At 44.9% G+C, this 20,489-nt stretch overlaps 1 protein-coding gene across 6 annotated transcripts in view; it reads right to left on the reverse strand.

The window, feature by feature from the left end:
* RXRA (retinoid X receptor alpha) overlaps positions 1–20,489 on the reverse strand; it is a 594,089-nt gene that overhangs the window by 20,949 nt on the left and 552,651 nt on the right. For all 6 annotated transcript variants that reach the window (XM_069609608.1, XM_069609611.1, XM_069609607.1 and 3 more), the window contains 5 exons: positions 17,923–18,092; positions 14,150–14,279; positions 7,349–7,481; positions 5,424–5,515; positions 3,871–3,976 (listed from right to left, as the gene is read on the reverse strand). In XM_069609608.1, coding sequence (XP_069465709.1) covers positions 3,871–3,976; positions 5,424–5,515; positions 7,349–7,481; positions 14,150–14,279; positions 17,923–18,092 — 631 coding nt within the window. The remainder of the gene's footprint in view (positions 1–3,870; positions 3,977–5,423; positions 5,516–7,348; positions 7,482–14,149; positions 14,280–17,922; positions 18,093–20,489) is intronic.

Raw genomic sequence — 20,489 nt, forward strand, 5'->3', positions numbered from 1 at the left:
GAAGAGAAATAGGGCGGAAGTTAGCAAGAATAGATGAGTCAGGAGATGGTTTGTTCAGAATGGAAAGAATAAGTGCATGCTTAAAGGTGGCGGGAAATCAAGAATTTGCAAAAGAGGTAATAGGAGAGGTGAGATAAGGAAGAAGATTAGGATAAACTTGAGGGATAAGAGAAGAGGGTCAAATGGAGAAACAGTAGGATGAGCACGGGATAAAAGGGCAGAGGTATCATATTCAGCAAGAGGAGAGAATGATGAAAAGAGTGATAGAACAGGACAGGGAGAGGCGGAAGGAGTAACTGAAGGAATGAAAGCTGAGCAGAGGTTTGCTACTTTAGATGTGAAATAGTTTGCAAAGTCAGAAGTAGAGAGTACGAGAAAGCATATGGATCGGGCGCATTAGGAGACCGAATATTGTGAAGAAGCTGATAGAGGCGACGATGGTGGTGGGATAGAGAGAGTGAGTTCTGAAAAATATGATTTTTTAGCAAAACGTAAAGCAGAGTCAAAAGAGGAGGGCAACGTAAAGAGCGTAACGAGATCAAGGGTGCAACGAGAATTTTTCCATTGTCGTTCAGCTTTACGCAGACTGCAGTGAAGGGAGACAATATCTGGAGAGAGCGAGGGCTGTGGAGTTTTACGAGTTGGAGAAAAAGTGTGCAACAGAAAAGTTGAGTCAAGCACAGACAGCACAGAAGAATGTATGGTGCTAGCAGCTGAATCAGGAGAAAAGGAAGAGAAACACCGGATTGATGGATTGATGGAAGAGAAGAGTGCAAAGAGGAAAGAAAAGATAGAGGATAGAAAGAAGAAAGATTGCAGCGAGCAAAGATAGTTGAGGAAGAAGTAGGAAGAGTAGGAGGGGAAACAGAAAGAAAGTAGTAAATTATCATAATCGTAAAAGGGGCAGGAAGACACAGGCGTGGGAAGAGGAAGTGAGGAAAAAATTAAGTCTAGCAGGAAGCAGACTGATAAGAAGGGGAGGGTGCAAAGGAGCAAATGGTCAGAGTCAACAAGGGAAAGCAGCAAAGTGAATGATGAGTTTGCAGAGGGGAGTTTGAAATCCCTAAGGAGAAAGAAAGGAGGAGAAGAAGATGGGAGAAGGTGGGATATGAGAAGATCAAGATGTTCAAGAAAATCAATGAGTAGACCAGGGCGCCGATAGATGACAAGTAGACAGACAGGGGAAATTGATATTCAATAGAAGGGAAACTTGGGAGACGAGGACAGGGAAGTAGAAGAGTCCAGGAGGAATTACAGAGAATTCCCATGCCCCCCCATGCCTGAGTGGCCGGGGAGTATGAGAGAACGAAGTGGAAGCAGTATGAAGGGAAGCTGGAGTGAAGGAATTGTCGGGGGTAATCCAGGTTTCAGTTAGACAGAGAAAATGAAAATTGGAGCAAAGAAATAAATCAAGAATAGAAGGAGATTTATTGCAAACTGAGCAAACATTTAGAAGACCAAAATGAAATTCGGGGAGAGCGCCTGAAGAAATGGATGGGCAGGAAACATTTGAATCATTGCAGTGTGATGGGTTATCCCCAATGGGATAGGACAGGGAATGAAGATGGAGAGAAAGATAATGAATCGATGAGTAAACGAGTAAATGGTAAGTCGGCACATGACCCGCCACAAGCAGACGCAAATGACAACATTCAAAGCCAGCCTTTTAAAAGGTGGCCCCTTGAGTGGGCCGCCTAGGGCTAAGGATGTCTAAAAGGCACTTCCTGATATAGCAGTCACGTGGAATCACGTGACTGTGCCACTCACCAAGCACAGGGAACAGGACAAGGCTGGAGAGCCCGCTACAGTGGCGGTGTAGTGGCCACGGTGGAAGATAGTTCGAAAGTCCCAGGTTTCGTGCATAGAAAGAAAACTGGCGAGTTGGTTGGGGTTGACAAGGCCCTCTGTAGAGCTGTGCAGGATAAAATGTGGGAAACACTATACCACAGTGCTGCAAAATGCACCTGCGAAACGGGGTAGTTGAGTCGCATATCAGGAACGATCAACACTCAGGAAGTCGTAAGAGTGGAGAGTGCTGTCCCAGGGGGTTTACCCACCAAAGCCAACTTGGTGAACAGCTGTTTAAGAGAGGTAAAAACCATCTGCTGGTGGTTGGTCACTGGTACATTCTGGAAGATGAAAATAAATGGAGGCGGGATGACCAAATTAATGCGGGTAGTGTGCAAACATTCAAGTGGCAAGCGATTAGCTAGCTGTAAAACACTCACTTGCCCACCCAATTCCATACACACAAACAGTACTGCATACCATTTCTTACTCGCCAAGAGTCAAATATCATTAGCCAATGGCTAGTGGCGAGTGCAAATTCTGTGGCATGGGGCGTTATATGCACTATCATGGATAAGGGATGCACGACCCATCTATTGATTTTGACCTTATGCTTGTCAAGCGCCTTGACATATTTGTCTCTATACAGTTTGTCTGGCAAGCAGAAGATTTCTATGCCTTGCTATCTGAGGGAGTCTGTATACACATGGGAAGCCAAGACTTTGTCACCTGACATTATAGGGACTGGGGTAAGCAAGAATAATCCCAGTTGGAGGATGAGCACATTCGCCAAATGTACTGATCACTTCCATCATTGGGGAGATTAAATGTCAGGTTCTTGAAATACAATAACATATCCATGTTCAGTGAATATATTTGAGCTAATTGCCCCAGCCTTCTTTTTTTGCATAAAAAGAATCAGGCCAGTGGCTCTATTTTGACTGTAAAGATAAGTGGGTACAGGGGGCATCCCTGACATGTACCTCTAGGTAGTGAAAGAGAGGACATCATGCAGTAAGTGGGAACCCACATTAGTGGAAGTGCATAACGTAAATAGAATGCGGTTTAAAAGTAAGTGCCCATTCTGCATCAGCACAAGGCTTCGAAGAGGAAGGGCTATTCCACAGAGTCAACGGAGTCCTTCTCTGTACCGAGGGGCATGCGCGCTATCGGGATCTTAGAGTAAAGGTTGTGACTGCGTATGAGTGAAAATAATCAACAAGGTTTATTAGAGCGAAGCAACCTGGAATTAATAGTTGGCAAGGATTTCAGATTATTAAACTACACAAAACTGTTTGCAGAATGACAAAAAAATATGCAAACAATATTCAGGTCATTACCAGCCCGACAAAGCCTTTGTCGCACCTCTCTGGCCATCATGGAAAGGGAGCAGGAACTACGTGTAGTGCCTTCTCCCCGTTCCCTGGTGCCATCTTCGTTGTTCGTGTTTTTAATCACATTTCAATGGCCGCCATGGGAAGGCAGAAGGGTCCCTTCTCGCCGTTCCCATGGCGGCCATCTGCTTTGTTTACTTTTTTCCCTTTTTGAATGGCTGCCATGGAAAGGGATAATGGACTATGTATAGAGCCTTCACCCCGTTCCATAGCGGCCATCTTTTTTTGTTCTACTTTTTTTCAGTTGCTAAACACCAAAGACGTTTTGCAAAAATCAAAAAAGGCACTATTAGTACCCCAGTCTAACGGGCCAGGGTACTAATGGCAAGAAGCCCCTCGCTGGGGTGGGGGGGCATTATCGCTTCAAGTAATATGCGGGGTCTGCGTTAAGGCCCTTGCTTCACTCTGGCCTGTAACTATGGGCCCAGGGGCATTACCTTAAGCAGTAATGCCCTCAACCCAGGGCGCATTGCTTAAATGTTTCTCATGTATTAATTAAGATATTTCTCCAACCTTTCTCGATTTCAATATTAGGCGAGTCAACTAACCCTGCCCTACTTTCCTTCCATTTGTGCATTAAATTCTCCTTCCGCCCATATCGGCATTGGGCAGAGTTGGCTTTGTTCTGGATCTTGGAAGCTGGCCATTTCTCAAGAGATTCTACTTAGATCGCTTGGTGAATACTTACCTTCCGGGCTGGTCGGGGTACTTGTGTTTGCAGTAAGCCTCTAGCGACGCGTAGACCTTTTCCCGCAATGCTTCCACCTCAGCCGGATTCGATAAACCTTTAGAATCTGGTAAAGAGAGCAACACGGAAGCGTTCACATTACAAACCCTTTCTGCAATGAGCATGCTGCCAGTCTCGCTGCAAGACAAGAACTTTGGTAGATCCTCTCTTGTAATGTTTTGGTACGTATGTAGAATTGAAAAATCAACAACAGTTTGTGGAAATTAACGCATATTGTAGATTTTGCACATTGAGCTGGACGGGCAGGCACTGAGTCGCAGAGTAGTGGGTACATTGGCCAATTTCAAATATTTGCAAAATACGTATGCCAAGTTTTTTTCTTTTTCTTTTATTGCTTATAGCCCAAATCTTGCGCAAGAGCAGCGGAGCGCTTTAGAACAGGAGAGTGCCAGCACTGAATTTGGCATTTTATACAGTAGCGCATTGCTGTTGGTGGAGGGAGAGAGGGGTTTTTATTTGTATTGCTTATAGCGCAGAATTAGCTCAAGAGCTGCAAGGGCAGCAAAAGCCTGAGCCATAACAACATGCAGTGGCCCATTACCAGCGTAGGTTGACACGACTTGAAGGAGAATGCTTAGCAGCGGCCAAAGATCACAGCAAAGCAAGGCAGCTTTCAACAGTACATGTTCCTCAAACTTAAAACCAGCTTTCAAACCTATTTCACAGAGCCTGTGGTTAAATACTGACAAAAGACACACCTCGGTGAAAGCTTAGCTGCAAGATACTTTTTACTGCACTGATATGTTTTACGTTTTACATTTTGCGAATGAGCGTCAAATTTCAAGAACCGCCTTAAATAGCTTATACAGGAATGGTAAAACAGGCAGTATTTTAGAATGCAGTCTGTTTTATCGCTCCATATGATTATGGCTATTTACACTAATATACAAAAATAAATCCCACTTGTATGTGGAAGTATTTACCACCACTTCCAATGGCGGTATCGGACTGGAAGGAATTACTGGGTGTGGGAAGTCTACCTATCCACCCCTCTCTTTCTGATCCACCAGAGTACCTAAATCCCAGTAACATAACTACCACCAATAGAGTTCTATGGGACAATGTCATCAGGGATCACAATGACACAAGATGAGTCGGTGAATTACGGTTACTGCATGCAGTAACAACCATTCATTTTGGTGGTAGTAGCATTGCAGCTAATAATGAGGCCCCAAATGGAAATGGTGGAAACAATGTTACTTTGATAAAGCTGTTCCTGGCCAGTTGCTGATCGTTTTTGGAGTCGGCCATCTTGGTCTGGTACACATGTATACCCTTGAGCAAGAAATGCCGCTGTAACTCATGTTGGTGCACCTATCCACTGCCAGCTGGGAGCACAGCAGTAATGGAGGGTGGGCTCCAGGAGAAGCTGAGGCCATTGGCTCTCTCGCGATCTGAGGCCATCATAGTGACTACCCATTGGCTGAGAAATGAATATCCCACCCTCAAGCCACCATTTTAAATGGAATGCAAACACCAGCATTTCCCATTACCTGGGTTGAAGAGGACGATCGCTCGAAGGCAGCCTAGCTCTGTCTTGTCCATCTGCATGTCTCTCATCTTGGATACGAGCTCCGTTAGGACTCTGTGGAAAAGAAAGATGTTAGGTCCACGGATTGTAAACCTTGCGGTCACTTCGGCACAAGGCGAAAGCCGCCCTGGTAACTACACTGGGGAATTTTTTCTTTTTTTTCTTAGCATTTGGTTAAAAAGATAAACCTTAAGCTTTATACACATGTTTTTTAAAGAAACCGAACCATCCTCTTCAATCACATTAAATCACACCCAAAACTACACTGGTGAAATCCAAAACTGTGAAATATTTTATGGCAAGGGACCCATCTGTGGCACGCACAATCAGAAAGCAGTCCATGAGCGCATAAGAATCGCAAACAGTGTAGATGCCTCATAACAGAACAAACACAACTGAGACATCACAATACCCTTTCACCTTTCTATTGCTGAAAAGAACCCAAACTCAATGAGAAGCTGGCAATGCCAGGAAAGTAGGTTTGCCATTATGAAATGATTTAAACAAAAAAACATGATAAAGACAAATACATAGACAAGCAGGAAAATACTGCACCTAGAAGCTAGCTGGAAAATCACATGGGTATAACAGAGGGTAGAATTGGTGGGAGGAAGGAGGGAATGCAGAGGAACAGACATATTGTCAATATCATCTTAATTTTTAAAGATAATTCTAGATCCCACCAAGCACAGCAGAGCCATATTGTACATTAATACAGACGTATGATAAAATGCAACATAAAAGAGCATTTAAACGTAGTCCAGACACTCAGAAATATCAGGACAACCAATTGAGTTTTGCACAATTTTGCATCATAGGAAACACTTCAAATAAACTACAACCAAGCGGAAATCGATACATATAATTTTGGATGTTTGTGCATTGGGAACCAAGCATGTGAATAGCTGTCCTTGCACCTCTACCTGGCTTAACCTCTGCAAAGGAAAAGGAAATACCTGCAGAAGAGTACTTGGACGACAATTGAGTAACTAATATCAGAGCCCTACTATCCCCACTTTCAACTCCTCCGGCTGTCTGAATCAGTGTACATGGTTCAATGTTCCAAACATTTTATTGATAGGGTGAATGTTGTAAAACTTTAAATGAGCTTCAAGCCCAGTACTCATTATGTACTTAGGGATTCAAATATACAACCCTTTCATCATAGACAATTGTAAAAATATGTTTTCATTCTTATATTTCCAAAGCGCTCTTTCATTTTATCCAAATAGCCAAGAACCCTCACTGGTGTTATTTGTTCCCTTACCCTTTCTCATAGAGTTATTTCGAACAAGTACAACAGGAATGTACCAGACTGTCCATCTTGGAATAATAACCTTTCATCAGAAAATAATGTATACGGTTTTGATAATGAGCTTTTCTCAGCAAGAAAATGGTAACATTCTTATGATGACTACAATATATATTGGAAGTGATAATTAGAAATGAACATTCTATGTTTGTAAAGAGTCACTTTACAATATTGCAAAACCTCAAGATATATATTTTTTCATTTCTAGTCAGGCAGCTGTCAGCAAAGGCTGGTGTGGCTCTAGAAAAAAGAGGGGAAGAAATAAATAGAGAAAGAAAAAAGGGAAGAAAAAAAGAGAGAGAAGGAGTGAAAGAGAGAAAGAAAGGAAATGTGCTAGACTGCCGCATGATATGCCGAGTACATCTAGTTTTATATTTTGGGTTCCATGCTCAAGAGAGTTCTGACACCAAGTGTATAATACAAGACACTGGATTGGAGTATAGGGCAATGCACGTGGGGTCACTGTGACTGGCACAATGGGATTCAAGCTAAATGCAAACATAAGCTATTAAACAAGTTAGTGCAAGGCTAGCTTCTCTACATAAAAATTGCAGTTTACAGAAGTAAAAACATACCGGTCAAAAATGGCTCCCACCCCGGCGCTATGTGCACTGTTCCGATGCACATGGAGGCCTGTCGCAAGCAAGATTCCATCTTTCACGGTTATGCTACGATGGGAGAAGGAGGCAATTAAGAGCTCGTTCCAGCCTGCAAACCAAAAAGGAGTGACAAAGAAAATACAATAGTTAGCACACAGTGGTCAGTGACAGGAAACAGCAAAAGAGGGGTGTGTTATGAAAGCATGTGATCCGGTACAGCCAAAGCATGAGGGTTCTGAATGCATCCGTGGTCAGACTGAGCTTTAACAGCTGTTGGCACGCGCCGGCTTTGCCCATGCAGGGAGTCTGTCAGAATCCCTGCAATGGCCAATTCTTTGGGTGTTTGACAACTGAAGACACTGCAGTGCCAAAACCAGGTCAGAACTTCTAGTTCTGTGTGCGGCCCACCAACCTTGGCGGAACTCTCGCGATGTTTTCTCTGTGCAGGCAGGGATGTGCAGTGTCAAGCAACATTGAAGATACTTTTGTTACAGCTTTGACCTCCTTCCACAGATTCCTCAGGTCTCCAACCACCTCTCCCAGTATGCAGAAATGGGTGTGCACAGTGTAGACAAACATCTGAGGGGAATGGCTATGCATCTGAAGAGCAAGAGTGTGCAGAGCACGCGCACGCGCGTGCACAATGCATTGAGGAGCATGGATAAGTAAGGCTAGGCAGGTGCAGAGCATGGCAAAGAGTGTGAAGATGACAAGAGTAGTAAGAGCACAGTCAGGCTGTGCGAGTGTACAGCCTGGTTGAGGGTGTACAACGTCCAGCTGAAGGTGTGCAGAGCCGGGACAAGGGTGTGCAGTGCCTATATGAGAGTGAGCAGAACAAGCAGGAGGGTGTGAAGCGGGGCATGAGGGTGTGTAGAGCTGGGACAAGCTTGTGGATTGTGTGGAAGGGAAATGAGAATGGTTCTCAAGGTGTAGGTATGTGGGGCCCAGGTGTGGTGTGGCTGGCCAAGAAGGTGAAATGGGGGGACACTACAATGGCGTGTGTACCATGAGGAAGTAGTACCCTCATGTACCATCAGACGCTGCGCCGTCCATGTATGGAAACCGCACAGCCTCCCCACAGGGACACTGCAGCGCTCCTTTCCGAACTCCTTGTTACTTGTGTCTGAACGAGGACGCTGAATTCTAAATGAAGCAACATTTCATAATCATGAGATTCCCCAGATTGTGCACGAATAAGGATTATTGCTGTGCATACCTGAGCTAAAGACATTTTGGCCTGACAAAATACAACTGGGATTTGAAGATTGAGCCTCTCAGTTATTGAGCAATGGATGCCCTGATGAAGAGTCTGTAAAACTCGAATCATATGTTGGAGTTACACAGTAATGAATTATTAATAGGATAAGACACTGATTACTGTATTCATATTTGAATTAAACAATATACACATATTGACTAATCCTCCTATGTAATGATTCAGCTTCTGCTTTGAATGAACAAGTTGATCATGTAGGGCCCAGTTGAGGGGATGGTTGTATGCATAATGATCAAAAAAAGTGCTAACATTTAATTGGCTCGAATTGCTTTTTATCACATTATTTTGTCACAGAATGCGGGAGGCGATCCCCTGCAACCCAACCTCCCTCCCCCACCAATATTGTCTGACCCCCAAAATCACATCTACATTTTCTTGTGTAAATTTGATCAGGAAAAAAATTCGAACAAATAAAATGTGAGCAGTTTTTGCTCAAGCATTACACCTAGTAGCGAGGGAATCAGCGACAAACCAATACGAATTAGTACAGGGAGAATTGCCTTATACTGATTCCCAAAGCAGCACCATGCATAACTGAATGCTAATCTGACGTTAGCATCCCTCACGCCGCGTGGATAACCTTCTGCCTGTAGTATTCGTAGTTCGGATACCGCCTGCACCCAGCTGCACTTCCATCCCTAGTTGTGCCTCGCTCCACTACTGAGACCAAAGCTGCAAATTAAGTTTCCCATCTGGTATCCCTTGCTCTCCAAACCGAAGAACAGGTACAAGTACACCCTGTGGAATTCAGCAGGACCACAGACAAGCAGCCCGCAGAGACCCTGCTCTGTGTGCTACTGTTCCTTTACACCGCTAGCAAGCAGTGGTGGAAGTGGAAAAGGGGCATCAGTGGCATCCAAAAATGAGGGAGTGGGATGGCCGGAGCGATGGAGGGGCAGAGGGAAGCAGCGGGGACCAGGATCCCAAACTTTGGCTTAACAGTGAAGCAGGGATTTTAATCCACTCTCCAAATTTGAACACATACCTTCCAAGCTTTACTCAGTACAAACAAATAGTTCAGATTTCAAGACCTACAGCAATAATATTTTATAGAATGTTCTTACAAAAGACACAAATTGCATCATAAAGCCACATGACAACATATAAATGCTTATAGCAACATGTTAAGACAAAAGAATAGCATTGTGGTTTTCATTTTCACATCCTGAATGGTAAACGATAAGTCCCAGAATGCAAGATGCCAACCTGAATAGTCTATTTAAGCCCACTGTACTTTCAGTGATTTAAGACATGCAATAAAAGAAGGTGTGTAATAAACTCAGATAGATATGGAGACTCATTTTCACTAACCTCCAGCTCGTTCTTATTCATGCTATGGAAAACATTTCAATAGTGACATAAAGCACTTTTTTGCATGTCATGATGGTAGACATCATGGATATAAACACATCTTTAAATGAGCGCTTTGCGCTGCTCACTTTAACTATCACAGATTTGCAAGGTACCTGGTGCTTTGCTCTTTTGAGTTGGAAATGTTCCATCATGCATATGAAAGGCTCTGCCACCGATAAAAGAAATCTGTTTGCAACCAGAGCACCTTAACGACCTGCATATCCACGGACTGGGTGGGGGTGGGGGGGGTGTGTGCACGCATGTGTGTTTGTGTGTCTCTAGCTGAGACCTGAGAAACAGGCAGTGCTTGAGTGTCCGGCCTCAGTGGATTCTATATTTCGCTCAGGAGAAAGCAAAAGCGTCCATGACGCATTTCTTGAGCCTTTTAACTAAGGGTACGCTCTGTAAAAAGCGAACAAACTAGCGGTACGGTGTACCAATGATTTATATTACACTTCCATCTCTGATTGCAAGTATCTTGCTTAGCTAAAGTCCATCGCCCTGAATATTTCATGAGCAGCCTCTCTATGCCACCGCCATGGACCATGAATAATGGATAGAGGGACAGATTTTAAAGTATGGCCGGGAGGCTTGTGCAAGGGCGAAGAGGGCTGTCAAGAGGGCTAGAGGATCAAGGTGACCATTGTGACCCATGTGTACAACTGGCGGAGTACTGCCCCGCTGAAGAATGTAGAAACGGATGTAAGTGTGCTGCAAGTGTGCTAACTCGCTCACACTGAGAGCCACACTGATCAATCTCCTACCTGCAGCGGCTGCGACACAGAGGCGGGTATGCCTGTTGATACAAGGACTCGGTGGGTGCCCTGTCCTGTAGCGGCTCAATGATCGGCCTATATTCACATGCCTCCCTGGGGCACGCATCGCACGTCAACCTCAGTTCTGTGACAGAGAGCTCCCTCGCCCCCAAAAGACAGGAGGCAAGCTTTTAGACCACCGTGGTATGCTCGGCTTCGCCCGTCGGTAAGTCCGGATTGTTCATTAGCCTATTCTGTCTATTGCCTTTTTCTGTGCAACAAACCTGTCTGCCTGCGGATTTTGGATTTTTCCTGGTGATTCTTATTTTGCGCTTCTACTGGGTCTCTGGTATTTGACCGATTGTTCTACGCTTTGCTGCAGTGCCCTCCTCCTGTTTTCCCTGATTGCTGAAATAGTTTCCTGGTCATTTTGGAAACGTTCCTGGACTCCATTCACTGGCCTTCACTCTTGTGGAACACAAGACAATTCTCCAAGCACCTTGCGACCCACAATCCACTCAGTGCCTTGCAGTCTGAATGCAGCATGCGGACTGGCTGAGCCCACCGTAATCAACATATGCCAAGAACTCTCCTCTTTCTTACGAGATAGCCATGCAAGCGTGCTACCATCACTCAACCTATTATCGGCCTTCCGCATTGCTGAACACTGCTCCTTACTCCCCTTGATACCCACACTGGAATCAGAGGCACAGTGCACAAGTGGTTTACGTCACGGTTGGAGCTCTGCACTTGGCAGGTCAAGCACAGAACCATCTTGTCCAACACCGCCAATATGAACTGTGTGCTTCGTCAATGATCAGTGCCATCCCTGGCCGCCTTCAATATATGCATAGCTTTGCTAGCCCCTTGATTTCTACAGGATTGGATCGCACAGGTGTGCTGATGATGCACAGCTAAAATGATAGGCCGGGTCTGTGAAGTGGCAGCGGATTGATTCCTTCGCTTGGATCCAACTGGCCGCAGAGGCCTTCTTCTCAACTGCCCAGTAACCGTACGCACATCGTGTGTGCCCACACACAGACAGTGCGAGAAATGGCCAAGTCAACAGCGTCATCAAGAGTGACTGCTAACACCTTGGATCCCACTGGCCGCAGAGGCCTTCTTCTCAACTGCCCAGTAACCGTACGCACATCGTGTGTGCCCACACACAGACAGTGCGAGAACTGGCCAAGTCAACAACGTCATCAAGAGTGACTGCTAACACATATGCCCACTCTGGGGAGCCTTCCCTTGCTGATCTTATCCCACTGGACCGCCCTGGCCACTGGAGTGGTCACACCATGGTGGTGGAACTGTAAGTCCTCTAGAATGGACCCCAGGCCAAAACCATCTGCAGATGGAACGGTTCCAACCCCCACGCACAATCAATGCCTCAGAAATGTATTCTAATCCCTTTCTCACAAAAGGTAATCAATTTGCTAAAACAATCAATTAAAGTAAAAAAACAAAACAATTCCCAATAAAAGAAACTGCTAATCAACAAAAAGGAATCCATTTGCAATGAAAGTAAACTATTCACAAATGTAAGTCTGCTTCACAGTAATCCGTGATCCGCAGAGTGACGCGACACTGAATGTTTGCATCTAGGTTCGTATTCTGCATGTTAAAGAGTGATGTAGCAGAAGGCCGCTTTGAATAGACCACTTCCTGCAAGGACCTTCTTGTTTCTCCCCTCCCCCTTCCCTCTGCTTTCGAGGGGTCCATCGGCCCACTCCGAATCCTCCCATCCAGATCCACGGCCTTCATCCCACACCCTAACATTGACATTCCCCTTCCCTCTGCTGTGAAGCATGGCGCGCAGTTGTGCGTCACGTCCTTTTCCGGTGCTCTTCTGTGTGCCACGCTTCCCCCGTGCTGCCCACAGACTGCAGACCGAATTACTCAGATTTTTTTTAACATGATTTGTTTTTTCTTTTATAGTAAATCTACACTGGTTGACTGGAGGATGAGCCTTAATAATCACAAAAGAAAAAAAAGATACCTCGAGGCCAAAAAGGGCCCACGAAAAGGCAAGGAACCAAATATAAATAATGTTATGCTTGAACGGGGAATCCGAGTACTACCGACAAACAGCAACCTTTGACTAAGTCCTTCCCCACAAGACGGCAATGAAGAGGTATTTGTTTAAGGTCTGGAAAGTGGCACGAATATTTATAGAGGGACCCAGCATGGTTAACAAATGGCCCAAAGACACCTTGAGCAACTCCTGACTTTTGGCTTGGCATTCTGAAATTGTAGGCCCATACTTACAATGGAGAAAATGAAACTACAAGTCCCTGTATGCAACCGGAAACGTCGGGGCTAGCTCATGGAGTCACGTATGACATGGGTCCACTTGGCAACTATGACCCAATGGAAAGTCTGGCCATGTTGTTACTGCTGCATCCAACCCCATTCCAATACAATGTCCGTCTCCCAGTGGCACAGCATTCAAGTCCAAATAAACAAGTATAGTATGAGATTCATGTTTTTTTTAAAAACAATGAATTTACAAAACATGCACATTTCAACCGAGTTGCACTCTGTTTCCAGGTTGTGCAATCTGCAAAGATAGTATGAAACTAATTTGCATGTTTCCTGTAGGATTTTTTTTTCACTCGTTTGCCAAATAAAATCACTTCCCCCAACCCACCACATTAGGGATATTACCATAATTGTGCCTTGCCAAGTAAGAATGCAGCAGTTTAAAAATAAATTGTGGCTAGGTGACCTGCTCGTGCAGCAAAGAGTTTGCAGCTCCAAATACGTCCCGTCCTGCAAGCATACTTGCCAACATGATCTATTTCAATCTGTAGGCGCTTATCCAGTCCTGCTTTATTTTTTTGCAATGCTTTTCCTATCAGAAAACTCAGACTACAAGTCCCAGAATGCAGCACAAAAACAGGATTGGATAAACATCTTCAGATTGCAATGGATTATGTTGTCAACTGTGTGTAAATTGATGCTAATTAACGAAACAGCACACACCTTGGATTTCAAATGCTCTGCTAGGACATCCCTGGAGAAAGAAAAGATCCTGCCCCTCAATCCACCCTCACAAAGGAAAGCCAAGTGGGTAGCTCCCCAATGTCTTCACTCTTGTGGAGCGAGATGCCTCCATGTCATGAGGGACACCTGGCTCCACTCCTGGGCTTTGAGTTTCTTAGTTTTACTTAATTCCATTTTATTCAATGGAATTTACCCAACACTACAACTCCCAGCAGGCAACTGATGGAGAAGTCAAAGTCCTGACATGGAGTCATCTGGCAACACTGGCCCCTCCTCAACACCTCATTCACTAGGCCCTTGAAGGCGGGATAGCACATTTGGCTATATATCGCCCTCAGTTCAAAATGTCCTTCTTTTCTTTAAAAAAGTGGCCCTTGTTCTTACCAGCCCTAAGGAGAATTACTTGGTCATCCAGGGGCAGTTCGGAGAAGTGCGGTATCCTCTTTGCCCACTCGACCAGGGTGAAAAGCTGCTTGTCTGCGGCTTGGCAGATGTTGGTGACTGGGTCATTCGGCTGAAAAGTGCAGAAAGTAAAGAGATTAGAATAGAGCGAATGCGGGCCTGCTTCTGCCACCAACCTGCAGCCAAAGTCCTGCTGATAGCAATAAAAGGAAGGAGGAAATGCAGGCAAATAACTAAGTGGCCACAGAGTGGCGCCGTTGTACAAAATATGCTTTTAAAAAATCCAGTGAGTCATGATTTAGACACTCTGCCATTGGGCACACCCATCACGTTGAATAGAATTGCAGACACTGGGGTTTCCTATTTATAGTTCAATTAAGAAAACCCAGGAAGAAAGAGAAAGCACGTGACAAATACATAAATATACAAGAAACAAGAAAAACGGGGAGGGGAAATCATAATATGGAGAAAAGGGGCCCAAACTGGTGCAGAGAAAAAAATAAAGTAAGGAAAGGAAGAAACAAGAACGATTAAATAAAAAAGAAAACGGTAAAAAGAAAAGTGATGACATCAAGTAGTAGAAAACGTGATTAAGAAGCCAGGAAGGAAAACAAAATCATGAAAAAGGTAAGAATGTGTTAGCAATTGTGTAAACTTTCGGTGGTGCTTCATTAAACATGCCTCATAAATTCCTTCTGGAATACTCGACGCCCCCAGGCCACACGTGCTGCAGGCAGCTCCGGGCGCACCCTTCGACGTTCTGCGTGTTCTGGCAAAGCTAATGTCACTGTTATGCCATTTCTTCGCTGTCACACACAGGCTTTCTATGCAGCCACTCCGTGGATCCCAGCCACAGGTGTAGGGACCACGTGCCATGAAAGGTCCCTGCAGAAAAAGGGCTCGTGGAAGCATAGCCGCTTCTGGGCACGTCGCACAATGCACAGAGGAGCTGGATTAAAATGAGTAATTTGGTGGTAAAGAGCCATTACATGCTGACATACATGTAGGCGGCTCCACGATGGCAAATGTTCAACATTTGCACAGCAGAGTGCAAAAGAGCAGGGCAAAATAGAGCTGAGAGAGCCGGGGATCGCTTGGCTAGGGCCTGTCTCTTAGGGACAAACACGGGCCAAGCCAGGGAAATGGGCACGCAAAGCAGCGGGGTGTGAGGGGCGGTCTATGTCAGGGGCTGAGAGGGGTACAAAAGAGGTTGGAGGTGTAGGCGGTTCCATGTCATTTAATCACCTGTAATTTCATCCCCTGTCATTTTAACGTGCACATTCCATCGAAAATGCTCATCGTTTGTTTTTGGTTGTTTGAGGGGTTGGGGGGTTCCCCCCCAAACTCCCCTCCCACACTTATTTTTGCTATTGCCTACCCGCCCAAACCCGTATCTGCCCTTTCCCACGCCCCTAAAAAATTTGATGAGCACATTCGATGGAATGTGCACTTTAAAATGCCTGGGGATGAACATGCAGGCGATGAAAGGACGTCGTACGGTGTATGCAAGCAGTGAAAATGAAAGGGAGCTGGGGGTGAGAAAAGAAGTGTGATGGGGGATAAATGGGTTGAAGGGGGCATGGGGTCGAGAAAAGGGACATGTGAGGGGTTGGGGAGAAAAGGGGTGTGAGGGGTAAAGGGGTTAATGGGGGCCGGGAAAAGGGATATGAGAGGGGATGAGGCGATACAAGGGGTATGAGGCAGTGAGAAAACAGGTGAGTGGCCTAGTGGGTGAGAAAAGAGGTGTGAGGGGGATGGGGCTGAGTAAAGGGGTTGAGGGGGTCTGGGCGAGGAAAAGGGATAGGAGCGTTGTTGGGATGAGAAAAGAGGTGTGTAGGGAGCTGGGGGTTGAGTAAAGGGGGTTTTGGGACCCAGGAAAAGGGATATGTGGGGGGATGGGGTGATAGAAGGGGGCCTGAGGGGCGTAGAGGGGGTAAAAGGGGTGTAAGGAGCTTAGGGGTGAAAAAAGGGGTGTGAGGGGGCTAGGAGGCAAGAAAAGGAGTGTGAGGGGCTAGGGGCCAGAAAAAGCAGGGTGCGGGTGCTGGGGCAGAGTAAAGGGAGGTAAGGGGTCTGAGGCAGAGAAAAGGCATGAAATGGAGCTTGGGGGAGTGGGGGAATGGGTGCTGGTAAAGGGGCAGGGAAAGGAGCATGATGGAAGGGGGGAGTGGAGTCTACCTTTAAATTTGCCGCTTCAAACAGGAGTGTGCTCGCCTGACTTCCTATCCTGGCCGTTTGACTTCCTGTCCAGTTTTAGCCAGTCAATGAGTGGTTGGGTGGCGGGACAGGAAGTGAGGCAGCCCGAGACAGGAAGTCAAGAAAGCACACGCCTGTTGTGCTGTCGGCACTTCAGGAACGTGGATTTTTATTTTATTTTTGTACTGGCCAGGCAGCTGGAGGGGTTTGTGGCAGGCCCCTGTTGGGGCAGGCACAAACCTGAGATGAGGGCCAGGCCAGAGCCCAAGTTTTGACCCGGGGTCCGGCCGAGCCCTTCTGGGCTCACCTAGCTCTAGGCTAAAAGGCGGCATACTTTTGCCCTGCACATTTGCACTCTACTGTGCAAAGTGAGTAAATGCTGCCTGGCATGCTTGCATGACAGGCAGTGTTTACTTTTAATTGTGAGTGCTGCTTGCTCTCATGGCAATCTGCGCTCACCTCGAGCAGGGTGTAATTGTAAGTACTCTAGTACAAGGGGATGTGTACTACTGCGCATCTGATGTCAATATTAAATTTGCAAGAACAAATTAGGAGACTGAAATAGATGAGTAAATAGTGTTGTAGAAAATGTATTGGGCTCACATGGCCTAAATTGATTCCCAAGCTGTTGTCCTAAATTGATTGCCAACGTGTGTTTCAAATATGCGGTCTCTGTCAAGGCAAACTAACAAGTGATCCCCTAATAGTTAATTGTCAAGGTAATTGCAAAATCATGACTGCATAGGCTCTTATATGTTTTTAGAACTGCTGATTATTGAGTCCATAGTCGAATAAACCAGTAAGCCTAAAATTCCTTTCGTATCTTCTGTGCTTCAAAGTCTAAAAGGTATTTGTTGTTTAGCCCAATTAGTTTCTAGCTATCCGGTTTAAAGTAGGAATGGGTTGTTCCTTAGGAGAGCTAAATTGCGCCTCAAAATGAAATTTCACAAGATTTCTTCGATAATGAGGCGATTATTTCCCGAGCTGCATTCAGGTTCACAGACACGCCAGAGCTGAATGGGAACCAATCGCCCCATTATCCAAGAAATCCAAGAAACCCAACTGCTTGGAAAAAGAAAACACTTCACCCATCTTTGAGACACACCCTTCAGCTTGCCACCATCACAGAAAAGCAGCCTAGCATTGGGGAAACAACCTGCTGCAGCCATCAAGCACTGGAGGACAGAGTAATCTTTCAAGAAGACAATAATTCCAGTCATCGTCCTTGGGATAATGCCCTATTGTCGGAGCCGCCAGCCACACAAGAAGTCATTAATCGACAAACAAAATCCCAAATCCCTGATTGCGGCAAAACCAAGTTGGTGGAGAAGACAACCGCGATGGCCCTCATCCCTAGGAAACTAACATGTTTCGCTTAAGAAGCCGAATGGTCTTTGGTCCCAGAAACGGGTCCCAGAAGAAGCTAGGTAAACGGCTTCTGCCAGAATCAGAGCGGTGGAGTGAGGTCCCAAAAACAGGTGGGTTAAGGTTGTTCTTCTGATGTCCTCTTATTGAGAGAACTCTAAGGCGATTAAAGAAGATAAGAAGTGCTCTCTCTTTACCGAATTGGGGGTCAAGCCCATGTTTGCCTCGATATAAGTCTCTGTCTTTGGCTCCACAGCGAGCTCGGCTTCCAGTATCTTCTCCACAGGCATCTCTTCATTGGCGCCACTGGTGGACTCCACCTCATTCTCATTCCGTTCTTTACCCCGCTGGCGCTCCTCCTGAACAGCTGCAATTAAGAGAGAAAGATAGTTGGAGTAGATAGCAGAGACATCGACCAAGCGTAGCAGTGATTCAAGAACAGACAATACATCTAGAAAGCCCTGGCGGTGAATCAAGAAGAGCCCAGGGACCTACAAAGCACAAAGCTGAGAGGGGAGTGAACAGTAGGCCAGGAACCTACAGAGCATGAGGGTTGAGTGAATGACAGCCCAGAACCCACAGAACTGAGCAGTGAGCAAGGAGGACACACCACTCCAGCATGCTGGTGATAAATCCTCCACTTTTCCTCAATTGCAGAAATCAGCGGAATTACCACTCAGTAATTCTGCAAAACTTGTAATTTTGTGGTGCTGGAAAAATGGAGGTAATTCCGTTACCACCAAAAAAAGGGGCAGTAACAGAATTACCTCCACTTTTTTCCCACACCACCAAACTTGGAATGAGGAGGCCCTATAACCTCTAACAGCACGTACTGTATTTGGTTTTATCTGACTTTACATAAAAAACATATAAACAGTTATATACAATCATTTATCCCTCTTTTACAGAACTTATTTTTAAATCAATCCATTATATACTCAATGTGCGCAGAACCAACACCCACATGTAGGTGGCAAGTATCACAAAACAAGTAATGTTATCCTGCATAGTAATCACATATGGAGCATTCAGATGTGCACAATGCCCTACATGTTTCTGCACTTGCATGCTCTAAATGATGGACATTCTTTGGGGCACACTTGATACATGCTTCTGGCTTTGTAAAGTCTAAACAATCGATAGGTGCAAACAACTTATGTTATAAGAATGGTGGCAGAAAAGTGTTTCACTTTCATCGATAACTATGGAAAAGAGTTAATGACTAAAATCTTGTTCCTGGGCAATGACACAAGCAAGAACATTGGTAGCAAAGCCAGTGACTGGGATGAGATGACATAATTAGGAAAGAAATAGTTTAGTAAAGACTGAACTCCATGGAGCAATTGTATTGGAATATTTGAAAGGAAAATCATTACCACACAGATTAATTGCTCACAATTAACCATGATTATTCCTTAACAGTGAACTGTTCAAGTTACAAGGCAAACAAATGTGGGCGAGAGTGGCTGATTTTGATCATAGATAATGCCAAAGAAGTAGCACAATAAACAGAAATTGATTTGAACAAATCAGAGGAAGATATACAAAAAAATACAAGTACAAATGGAATCCTGTAAGCTAAGATTGGAAGAATTTGACAAAGGAATGACAGAATTTAAATCACAAATAACTAACGACGGAAAAAGATTAATGATTTCACAAACTAAACACACATTAGGAGTTTTTCTATATTCAAGAATGATATAAAATAAATGGTTTACAAATACATCCTAAAGCTCCAGTAATTATAGTAGTCTGTTCATTTACTTCAAGGCCTGACCAAAGAGAATGCTGGAAAATAAAATATTCAAAATAACATATAAACACAATTCTCCAGAGACACGTGCAGAAATGTCAATTCCGCACCTTTATTATCACTGAATTCGATTAAAGGAATACTGGCCACACATTTCTGTAATGCTTGCTGACGTTTCCTATCGGTTATAGAATTTGCAGAAATCGGATTGGCTGATGAGTTCTTACTTCCGGTAAGTGTGCTGAGGTGAAGCTGCAGGTCTCGACACATGTCCAAAATCTATACACCTGAACACAAGCGAAAGCGTTCCATTGAGGTCTGCAAACTTTCAAAAGGGAATCTCTCATGCTCAGGTCCTACCATGTTCTTCTCCCCTGTGGTATATGAATAGTAGTTATGCGTGGAAAAACTAAAACGAAACAATTCGGTTCAATCATTAAAGAATCGAATAGAAGACTTAAGCACCGCTGAAGACATCACGCCTTAGCTTTCATCTTTGGACAATGGCCAACATGAGGATATTCAGCTTGCCCAGCTTCAGAGCCCTCAGAAATTGGAATGTTAAGAACGGTAGCTTTGGGTGTGGAATGGGCTGCATGGGAGCATCCACTCAAGAAATGAAGTCCAGTAATCTGCCTCAACAAGACTAGGAAGGACGTGGCTTCAACAAATTCTCAAGAAAGTGGGTCCAATGATCTGCCACAACAACAATACTAGGAAAGACTTGACCAGATAAAAGTCTCAAAAAACAGGTCCGATTATCTGCCACAACAAGACTAGGAGAGACGTGACCTAAGAAAGCTCCGGAGAAAGAGGGCCCAATGGCCTGCCACAAATTGACTAGGAAAGACGCGGCCTGAGCAAGTTCTCAAGAAAGCATGTTCGATCTCCCACAAAAAGGCTAGAGAAGACGTGATCAAAGAAAGCTCTCGAGAAAGAGGGTCAAATGACCTGCCATAACTTGACTAGGAAAAACGTGTCCAGAAAACGTTCACAAGAAAGCAGGTC

This window comes from Ambystoma mexicanum, chromosome 8, assembly GCF_040938575.1.
Source record: "Ambystoma mexicanum isolate Mex_15411 chromosome 8, UKY_AmexF1_1, whole genome shotgun sequence".
Classification (NCBI taxonomy): Eukaryota; Metazoa; Chordata; class Amphibia; order Caudata; family Ambystomatidae; genus Ambystoma; species Ambystoma mexicanum.